Source organism: Myotis nattereri (genome assembly GCF_964212035.1).
Source record: "Myotis nattereri genome assembly, chromosome: 10".
NCBI classification, from domain to species: Eukaryota; Metazoa; Chordata; class Mammalia; order Chiroptera; family Vespertilionidae; genus Myotis; species Myotis nattereri.
Window position 1 is genome coordinate 66374483 of NC_138085.1, and position 11056 is coordinate 66385538.

Consider the following 11056-nt stretch of genomic DNA (forward strand, 5'->3'; position numbering starts at 1 on the left):
AATATCCTCCATTGACAGTTTTGTCCTGTTTCTTTGTCTCCGCATTTTGTTATGCTTTCTTGGTGCACTCCCTAGTGGTCTTTGTGTGCAGTCTTGTTGTAGTTAAGCCTTGATTGTTGTAGTAATACTAGGGGGATTTGACCTCCAGGTCAACTGGCTGTGAGAATCAGCTGTGTCTGCAGTGGGAAAACTTCTGTCCTCTGGGGAGGTGCTAATCTAGCCTTTGCCTGAGGCTATCTGGCAAATGGCTCTGCGCAGGACTTGGGCGGGGCGGGTCACACGAGATCAACAGGGTGGGCGGAGCGAACAGTTATGGCTGCTCTCAGTCCCATTCCCAGAGGCTCTGCCTCTCAGAGTCCCAGCAACCGCTGCAAACCTCGGAGAGAAAGCTGCCCTCGTGGAGAACCCGTCTACTTATTATGTCTCCTCTTAGTGATTTCCATCCACTGACCTCCTCCTTGGTTGTAAACCCCCACTTTCATTGTTGTGTTCGGAACTGAGCCCAGTTCTATACTGTCATTTTTCCCTGATTAAAGCCTGTTTTTACCACTTTAACCACTGTCCAGCTCTGGTTCTCTTTACCACTGTCCACAATGCCTTCCTAAAAACTGACATAAAAAGCAGATCATTTTAAAGACATTCAAATTTCCCCCATGCTTTAATTTGGGATTATGTACTCAATGAAGCATCTAGCATCACATAAATCAGAGCTTCGTAGCAAAGACAGGACACCATGCTCCACAATCATATAAATCACAAAATTATGTTTCAAATCATAAAATAGTAATGCTGGGAGGAGCTTTGGAGGTCACCCCTTTATTTTATAGAAAAGAAACGATTGTCAGGGTGTATGCTTTGGTTAAAGCTATAGTTTTTGGGGACAGAAGTTGGAACCAGAATGCAGGTTTGCTGGCCACAGCTTTTGCCTCTTCTCTACTTGCTCCTTATAAGTGCAAAGACAAAAACAACAACAACAAAGGTTTTTAGTAATAAAGTTGCTTTGATATAAGGATGAAGTAAGTCGTGTCAGGGTATCATCGTCTCATCTTTTGTGGCTGATAATCAGTGGCTCAGCTGCTGAGGGTCCCTGCTGGGGGCTTAGCCATCAGAACACGGGGAGAAACAACTGTGCCAAGGGGACATTTGTGCTATAAATACTGAGAGTTTGTGAGGACTCATCAAGAGTGTCTGCCTGGGCAGGAATCACTTTGCTGACCAAGCGCCCTTGGGAGACCCTTGGGGCATTAGCTTCTGTCTTGGCGAAGGGACTTCTCTCAGACAGTGGTGAATGCCACACGCTGACCTAGCGAAGACCATCTGCCCGCCAGCACCAGCGCTGCCATTCCCTAGAAACGTGGCAGCAACACATGACTTTCGTTTTGGGCACTGGCAGCTGTAGGTCAGTGGGCAGTTGGTTAAGCCGGCTCTCCTGCGTGCCTAGCATATGAAAAGATACACCTCATCTGAATTTGGACTTTATTTCTTTCATCTCGCTTTGCCTAGAAAAATAGTGCAGTTGATCCATCACTGCTTTGGAGTATGTTGTTTCTTTATTGGCTCATTGAGAGACATTATCCCATGTGCTGCTGGCTTCTGAAATTCCTGCAGCAGACCTCTGTTGAATACATTGCTGGCAAAGACATGATCAATGTCTCTGTTCATAATTTGTTACCCAAAACAAAACGGGCAGGATTCGACTCTGCTACCTTAAAAATCTGGCATCCCTTAGGAGAATAATTTATTTAGCAGTATTTCTTTATTATTATTATTATTATTGTTTTATTGCTTAAAGTATTACAAAGGGTATTACATATGTGTCCTTTTTTCCCCCCGCCCTTGACAATCCCCTGGCCTCCCCTACCCCCCAGTGTCTTATGTCCATTGGTTATGCTTATATGCATGCATACAAGTCCTTCTGTTGATCTCTTACCCCCCTCCCTCCTGCCCCCCAACCCTCCCTGGCCTTCCCGCTGCAGTTTGACAATAGGTTTGAGGCAGCTCTGCCTCTGTATCTATTATTGTTCATAAGTTTATAATGGTCTTTATTATCCCTGAATGAGTGAGACCATGTGCTATTTTTCCTTCATTGACTGTTAGCAGTATTTCTTGAGGGCCTATCTGATGTGCTCAGCACTGGAAACGCAACATGAGCAAGACACAGCTTTTTGGAGAGTAAGACCAATGGCCAGTTGAATGCCACACAGATAGGATGAGGTTCATTATGGGGCATGGAACAGACTTCACCATCTGAGAAAACCAACCCTACCGACACTTTGAGTTTGTACTTCTGGCCTTTAGAGTCATGAGAGAATAAAACTGTAGTTCTAAGCCACCCAGTTTGTGGTATTTGGTTATGGCAGCCCGAGTCCACTAGTACAGATTGTCAGAAAGCCTTTCCTGGCAATAGTTCCACAGGGACCCGTCTGACAAGTCCACAGCATAGTGGGGTGGAGATTAGCAGAAGATGACCGTTTGGCTTACTGCTACACCCATCTGCACTCGTCCCCCTTCTGGTTGACCTGCTGATTCCCGTGTTGCATTCTCTGGTGATAATGGAGGAGTGTAAAGGGTTTCATCTCTGAAGGTATGAGTTGCCAATGGTACAAGTAAGGCCATTGTCAGTGACACAACTTCTTGAGAGATTCATATGGCAAAAGCGCCTCTATGTTCAGAATCTGTAAATATGCTCTATCTGAAATATTTGTTAGTTGCTGAAGAATACACACACAGATATGTGTGTATATGTGTGTATGCAATACATAGAGACACTCTAATGTAATGGATGTACTTGCTGTACATAAAAATATATTTACACACACCCCCTGAATTTGATCTACACTTAGCATTCTCACTTCGACTTCTCTCCAAAAGGTTTATCATAAAGAGATACTCTATGCTGTTTATATGCTTTTCTTGGCAGGATTTCGTTGGACCTTAGAAGAATGTTAACGGTGTATCCAGATACACATATAAAAGTACTTACCAAGGACCATTTCAATAACAGCTGCCTTCATGGTGAGGACAACAACCCCCATGAATCTCCAAGTGGCACCCTGGAGGGGAGGAAACAATAACACCATCACATTTCAGCCAGGAGTTCTGAGCGGGATGCACTGGAGTGTGGGGCAAGGCTGTTCGTGTTGCATTGCCCTCTGGAGTCTGAGGATTTAAGCCGCAAGTTCCTCTAAGAGCTCATGCAGATGGTAGTGGCCAGTGCACTGGTACCCAGAGAGCCCATTCTCACCTAGAAAACCCGTTCTAGCCACCAGCCTTCTGCCCTTCAGAGATCTGATCTCTGCTTAGAACTAAAGCGGAAGTAACTTGACAATTTCAAGAATATGTCCAACCGGTCTTCAAATTAGGACAGAAGCCACACTTAGAGTACTGAGGGAGCAATTTTAGATTACAAATAATTTGTTTATCATTCATTCAATAAGTATTAAATTTCTATTATATGGCTAGGTATTGTTAGGTGACAAAAAATGGAATTAAAAAACAACTCTTGCTCTTAAGAGACATAGTTTAATAGAAGTGGGAAAACATCCGTAGTCACATATCACTATAACGTTAGAGGGTGTGCAGGCCCCATAGGACGATAGGACAGTTTATAGAGCAGTGGCTCTCAAACTTCGCTGCATACTAGTGCCATCCGGGGGTTTTAAAATGCTCAGATGCCCAGGCTGCACCTCAGACCAACTGAATCAGAATCTCTTGGGTGTGGAGTCTAGGCATTAAGCTTTTAACAACCTCCTCAGGTTATTCAAATGTGCAGCCAAGTTTGAGAACCAGTGCTGTAGAGCAAGGCTTCCAAAATCTTTAAAAAAAAAATAAATCTTTATTGTTGAGAGTATTACAGATGTCCCCTCTTTCCCCCATCCATTGCCCCTCTCCACCCAGTGCCCGCCCCACCCCAGGCCTTCTCCACGGGATTGTGTGTGTCCACGGGCAGTGCATAGATGCAAATAAGTTCTGTGGTTAATCTCTTCCGGCCCCCTTCCCCTTCCCATCCGAGATCCGTCAGTCTGTTCCATGTCTCTTGGAATGAGAATGTTTTGAGTCTTCCTTCTTAAAACTTCAGTTACTCTCTTTGCTCACACACTTAAAATGTAAATGTGCCTTTTGAAATGTGTAAAAAAAAATTCAAACTCTCTCTCAATCATTTTAGAGGCTGCGGCCGGCTGAGGACAGCCACCAGCCCTGTTAGGCAGTTTCTGTAGGTGGTCCGATGTCATGGAGCGTGGGGTACACAATGGTAATCTTTTTTAAAAATTAAATATATTTTTTTATTGATTTTTTTACAGAGAGGAAGGGAGAGGGATAGAGAGTTAGAAACATCGATGAGAGAGAGAAACATCGATCAGCTGCCTCCTGCACACCTCCTACTGGGGATGTGCCCGCAACTAAGGAACATGGCCTTGACCAGAATCAAACCCAGGACCCATCAGTCCACAGACCAACACTCTATCCACTGAGCCAAACCAGTTATGGCCCACAGTGGTAATCTTAATTCCCCATGTGCTCACCACGGTTCTAGCAGAAATGGAACAATGGGGGTTTTCAAAAGAATGTGTTACTGATTCATAATGTTATGGATTGTGCTGTGAGATGTAATAGAAAGAGTCCTGAATATGAAGTCTGGTGAGGCAAATGAAGCCGGATTGTGAAATAAGAACACACATTGCAGCAAGTAGAGTAGCCAGCCAATTTAATTAGATCTATTGTTGCTCAGAGCTAGAAAAGAGCAAGTTGCTAACAAACAACAATGTGGCCTTATGTTTATATGTGTGTTTTTTGCAGTATTTTTCTCTTAATTTTTTTATTGTGGTAAAATACACAAACATAAAATTTACTATCTTAACCATTTTTAAGTAAACACATTCCTATTGTGCTATCATCACCTCCATCCATCTCCAGAACTCTTTTTGTCTTCTAAAACTGAAGCCCTACACCATTAAACGCTAACTCCCCATTCTCCTGCTCCCCCAGCCCTGGCAACCACCATTCTGCTTTCTGTCTCTGCCATTTTAACTACTCTAAGTACCTCATATAAGTGCAGTCATATGGTATTGATCTTTTTGGGACTGGCCTATTTCTAATAGTGTAATATTCTCAAGGTTCATTCATATTGTAATACATGTCAGAAGTTCCTTTTAAAGACTGAATAATATTTCACTGTGTGTATATACCCCATGTTTTAATTTATTCATCAGTTGATCATTCATCAGTCCATGGACACTCAAGCTATGCTATGAACACGGGTGTGCATTGTTCTGTTTGCGGCCCTGTTTTTAATTCTTTCGTGTGCATTCCCAGAGCGGCATTGCTAGATCATATGGTAACTCTATGTTTATTTTTTGAGGAAACTTCATGTGTTTTCTAGAGTGGCGATGCAATTTTACAGTCCCACTAACATTGCACACGGGTCCCAGTGTCTCCACATCCTCACCCACACTTGTTATTTTCTGTTTCTTTTGCTGGTATTCATTCTAGTGGGTGTGAGGTGGCATCTCATTGTAGTTTTGACTTGCATTTCCCTAATGATTAGTAATGTTGAACATCTTTTCATGTGCTCGTTGGCCATTTGTATTCTTCTTTGGAGAAATGTCCGTTCAGGTACTTGGCCCAGTTTTTAATCATGTTTTGTTGTTGAAGTTTAGTTATCTATACAATCTGGATATTAGTCCCTTATCAGATATATGATTTGTAAATATTCTCTCCCATTCTGTGTTGCCTTTTTACTCTGTTGCTAGTGTCTTTTGATGCAAAATAATTTTTAATTTTTATGAAGTCCAATTCATCTATTTTTTATTGTCTATGCCTTTGCGTGTTATAGCCAAGAAATTATTGCCAAATCTAATGTTTTGAAGCTTTTATCCTATGTTTTCTTCTTAGAATTTTGTAATTTTTTGGTTTCATATTTAGATCTTTGATTCATTTGAGTTAATTTTTCTATATGGTGTTGGGCAAGGGTCCAACGCTGTTCTTTTGCATGTGGATATCCACTTTGCTCAGCACCATTTGTTGAAGCAACTGTCTTTGCACCTTGTCAAAAATTATGTGGCCATGTGCAAGAGGGTTAATTTTTGGCCTCTAATCTATTCCATTTGTTTGTGTGTGTGTCTCAATGCCAGTACCACTCTATTATGATTACTGTAGCTTTGTAGTCAGTTATAAAAAATCAGGAACAGTCCTTTCGCTCTCCTCTTCTTCAAGATTGCTATGGCTATTGTGGTCCTTTGAGATTCCATATAAATATTTTGAAGGGTTTTTCTATTTCTTCAAAAAACATCATTGGGATTTTGATAGGTCTTGCATTGAATTTGTAGATAGCTTTGGGTACTATTGATATCTTAACAATATTAAGTCTTCCAATCTGTAAACATGGTATATGTTTCCATTTATTTATGTCTGCTTTAGTTTCTTTCAGCAATGTTTTGTAGTTTTCATTGTACAAGAATTTTACCGCCTTGGTTAGGTTAATTTTTAAGTATTTTTTTTATATATAAATGGAATTGTTTCTTAATTTTCTTTTTGAATTGTTCATTGTTAGTGTATAGAAAGGCAACTGAATTTTGTGTGTTAACTTTGTAATCTGCTACTTTGCCGAAATTATTAATTAGTTCTAATGAAATGTAATTTTGTTATGGAATCTTTAGGATTTTCTGCATATGAGGTCATATCATTTGCAAACAGGATAATTTTAATTCTTCCTTTCCAGTTTGGTTGACTTTTATTTCTTTTCCTTCACTGATTTCTCTGGCTAGACCTTTCAGTCTATGTTGAGTACTGATTCCAACTCCTTAGTATTTGTAGATCTATTTAGTTTTTTTATTTCTTTATGAATAAGTTTTGGTAGGTTTTGTGTTTCTAGGAATTTGTTAATTTATTCAATTTGTTTATGTAAAATTGCTCATAGTACTCTCATAATTCTTTTTAATTCACTAACAGTTGTTGCTTCAGGGAAAGAGAACTGGGTAAGTGGTGATCAGAGATGGGACTGAGTTTACAGTTTTGTTCTATTTAAATCTTTACCCTGTGCACATATGTTAATAAATCAGAAATTAATAAGATGATCTCTTGGGAAGATTTGCCATTCACAGACAATATTGATATAAATGAGAAGCCACAGTCATCTCCTAAGCCACTCCTTGCTCCTTGCTTTCCTTGCTTGAAGGTCAACCTTCTCTCCAGTTGGAAAGAATCAACGTCCTAAAGCTCAGGCCTGATTATGTATTCATCCTCTCAGAACTTTGTTTTCATAGTCCCCTCATTTTGTACAGAATAAAACCCAAATTCCTTAGTGAGGCACTAAAAACTTTTTATGAAATGGTCCAACTTACCTTTCAAAGCATCTCATAGCAATTCTCTTCTGTAATCCTCTCCTCTTACCCCAGCACACCCAGGCTTTTGTTTTTTTCTCTACTGGCTGCAAATAGGGCTCATGCTCTTATTGTTCTAGCTGGAATACCTCACCTTACCACTCCTCACCTGCCTCCCATAACTATCCATCTTTCAAGGTTTAGCTTATGGACCACTTCTTCTATGTAAATCTTCTTGATCTCCTAAAGTCAAAATTCATCTTCATCCATACATCTGTTTAATCATTCAGAAAAACAATCTCTATGTATACTCTGGGCAAGGCAGACAGGAGTAGATGCAAGTCCTATCATCACGTTGCTTTGAGTCTTTTAGAGGGAGACTGATGCACTCATCATAACTAACATTAATTGAGCACATGCTAAGTGTCAGTAATATATTAATACATAATCGTCACAACAACCTGGTCAGGTAAGGGTTTTTCTTGCCTTAATTTTAGAGGTAAGGAATTGGAGACACACATAGGTTAGGTATTTTGCCCAAGGTTACCTACAAGGCTGGAAAAAAGAGGAGCTGGAATTCAAATCAGGAATTCTGAGTCCAGAGGCCCCTGCATTTGCATCCCACCACTTGCCATGGCTGTTTCATTACAAGCAAGACATCTCCCTCGCCTACATTCTGATTTAATTGGTCTGAATTGATGTCAGTATTGCTTTCAAGCTCCCCAGTGACTCCGCTGTGCATGCAGCCAAATGAGAACCTCTGCTGTCGAGGTTACAGTGATGGCAAAAAGGGCGGGTGGTCAGATAGGCCTGGGGTGTGGGGTTGGAAGAGGCTTGGATTAGTTTAACTAGCAAGTTGGAAAGCAATGATTTGTGAAGAAGAGACAGGACACTGGGGACAGAGCAACTTCAGAAACTGGGAGCTGCTCGGCCAGGCTGGGAGAAGAATCAGACTGGTAGAGAGCAAAGAAGGGGCCATGTCCGCCTTGAATGTCATCCCTGAAGAATGCGGAATGGATCCTTTAGGCTGTAGGGAGAAATCGGAGGCCTAAACATTATTTGTGCATTCATCATTTTTAATAAGCCCCTTAGAGGCTTACTTGAGCCACTCGGTTGCAGAAAATATGTCCTGGTGGATGTGTAGGATTTATGTAATGCTGGTGTTTGCCTGATCTATGATGCTACATGGGAGCACCTAGCAATACTCTTTGTCCATGAGGCAGAGAGATCCGAGACCCATCTGGAAACATTTAATAGTTCTGAGAGGCCTGTGCTGTGTTTCCAAAATGCCAGAACTCCCTTGAGGACAGACATCTCTGAATGGGGAGCGGCCACATCTGCGGTCTTGCTTTCCTCATCCCTGCCTGATGCAAGGCCTCAGCTGCTTGTCCGTGGGCGTGAGTTTATCTGGTGAAGATGGAACAGGGACGGCTGGTACTTGAGCCACTATGTGGAGGTGGCCTCCATCTGCAGAGGAACTTTACGTAGACCACATTGCTCTGGGCCGGGCCTGAAACACCGCATTTCCTGTTGCCATGACACCAGCGGTCACTATTATAATCCCCCGGGATTCTGTGAAGGAGAGAGTGAGCTCTATTACATATACAGATATGCCCTTGCTGATGATTGCTTCAAGATCTCAGGCTTGAGCCCATCAGCACAGGGCCTCCTTGTCCAAGGGACTGTGACTAGTTCAAGGGGGGCGTGTCCTGAGTTGTATCAGAACGGAAGGACTTGACTCCCATGTTTTTCAGGGAGAGGTTACCTTTCGGGTTGGAAATGAATGGGGGGCAGTTTGCTCTAGGTCTGCTCCTGACCATGAGACAAGTCAGTCTGAGGCCAACACAGAGAGGAGGCGGGGAGCTGAGTGAGTGGTGAGAAATGGAGCTGGAGCTCTGACTGTCTGTGCCTGGAGGCCGGTGAGACAATGAACTTCCCTTTCAGTTGGGCTTGCAGCTGGAAGATTATTCCTGACTGCTCCCTCGTTCCCAGTGCCTGTCCATGCAGAGCAGATAGGTGTATGCGGTCTGCAGAGTGTTTTCTGAACAGTTCTCTTGTCTGGACCACCTAAGACCTCTTGAAGTAGAATGGACATTATTTCTATAATTCTGAGCAGTGAAGTCCCCTAAGGTCACACAGCCCGGATCTCTCTATTAATCATGTGCTCTTTTCACTCTATCGAACACCTCATGTGACTGGTATTGTAAATTCCAAATGATTTTATGATTTATTGTATGATATTACTATAAAATGGAAATTCCACTCCCCATTTGTATAGCACTTTTCACTTTTAAAAGCCTGGTTACATCTATAACTTTAATCACACAAGACTTCTGAAGGGCCTCAAATACCAGGCTCAGATGCAGAGATAACACTCACTGAAATTCAGTGACTAAGCTGGACACTTAATGGTCTGGCAAAAAAAAGATCACTTAGGCCAATCAGGATCTCCCTTGGGATTTTGGAATTGGAACACTGAAAGCCTTGAACACTGTGGGAGCCAAGCTGGAGGCCATATGGGGCCCTGATTAAGATGTAGAAGACGAGGGCAGAATGAGATGGAGAGAGAAAGCGTGTGGCCCAGGGAGAAGCCGAGAGAGCAGACGCCTTAGTTTCTGGCCACTTCCCAGGTCCCATTTCCGGTCTGAAGGAAGTCCAGCTGGACCTGGTCTCCTGTGCATGACATGGATGTTGCTGGGCCCTTCTGCGCGAGCCAGTGTGAGTTAGTTTCTGTTCCTGGAAGCTTTGATTGTTGTTTTATTTATCTCCCATTTCCCTGAAATGATTAGTGGTAAAATGAAAACAATTAAAATGGGAAGGGCGTGAGTACTTGTCTTTTGGTGGCATCGAGGCAGGGGTGGAGAAGCTGAATCTGACGCTGGAGCCAGCTCTGGGAAGAACCTCATGAGCTGTGGCAGCCACTGAGAGGAGAGATAGCCTGCACACCTGGAACACTCTGGGAGGCAAAAGGGAGTGCGTGACCTTGGAACTCTGCTGTAAGAATGTCCCTGTGGAGTCCCTCATGTATCTATGGTCAAGGTTCCATAGGGTGATTTTTTTTTTAAATCCTCACCCGAGGATATTTTTCCATTGATTTTTAGAGAGCATGGAAGAAAGAGGGAAAGACAGAGAGAAACATCGATGTGAGAGAAATACATTGACTGGTTGCCTCCTGCACAAGCTCTGACCAGGGCCCAGGCCAGAGAGGAGCCTGCAACCGAGGTACGTGCCCTTGACCGGAATCGAACCCAGGACCCTTCAGTCTGCAAGCCAACGCTCTATCCACTGAGCCAAACCAGCTAGGACCGTTAGGGGTGTTTTTGCCACCCCTACCCCACCTCCAGGAAAGATCTGGCAATGTTTGAAGACATTTTTGCTTATCACAACTTGGGGTGGGGGATGCTACTGGCCTTTAAGTGGGTAGAGGCCAGGGATGCTGCTAAACATCCTACAATGCACAGCACAGCCCACCCAACCAAGAATTACCCAGCACGACATGCTAAGAGCATCCATCAGAAATGACAGACTCTGATTTAGACCATGTTTAGTTCCCCAAGTATTCATATATACAAAAAAGAATGTTGTGTAGGAATTTCCCACACGTATTACAGGTAATTTTCTTGATGACTAACATGTGACCTCCTCAGGATCCCCTTCTCTGGGATCCCTTGGATTGTCTGTGCAGCCAGGGCAAACCCTAACGCAAAGATCTTCACTCCTGGGCCCGTGGGTGCGTC

The 11056-nt window shown here is 42.9% G+C and overlaps 1 protein-coding gene across 1 annotated transcript in view; it reads right to left on the reverse strand.

The window, feature by feature from the left end:
- Nucleotides 1-3035, reverse strand: part of VIT (vitrin) — a gene marked incomplete at both ends in the record, with an annotated part of 36117 nt that extends 33082 nt beyond the window's left edge. Inside the window, one exon of the mRNA XM_081100910.1 lies at nt 2984-3035. Coding sequence (XP_080957036.1) covers nt 2984-3035 — 52 coding nt within the window. The remainder of the gene's footprint in view (nt 1-2983) is intronic.
- Between the last annotated feature and the right edge of the window lie 8021 nt (nt 3036-11056).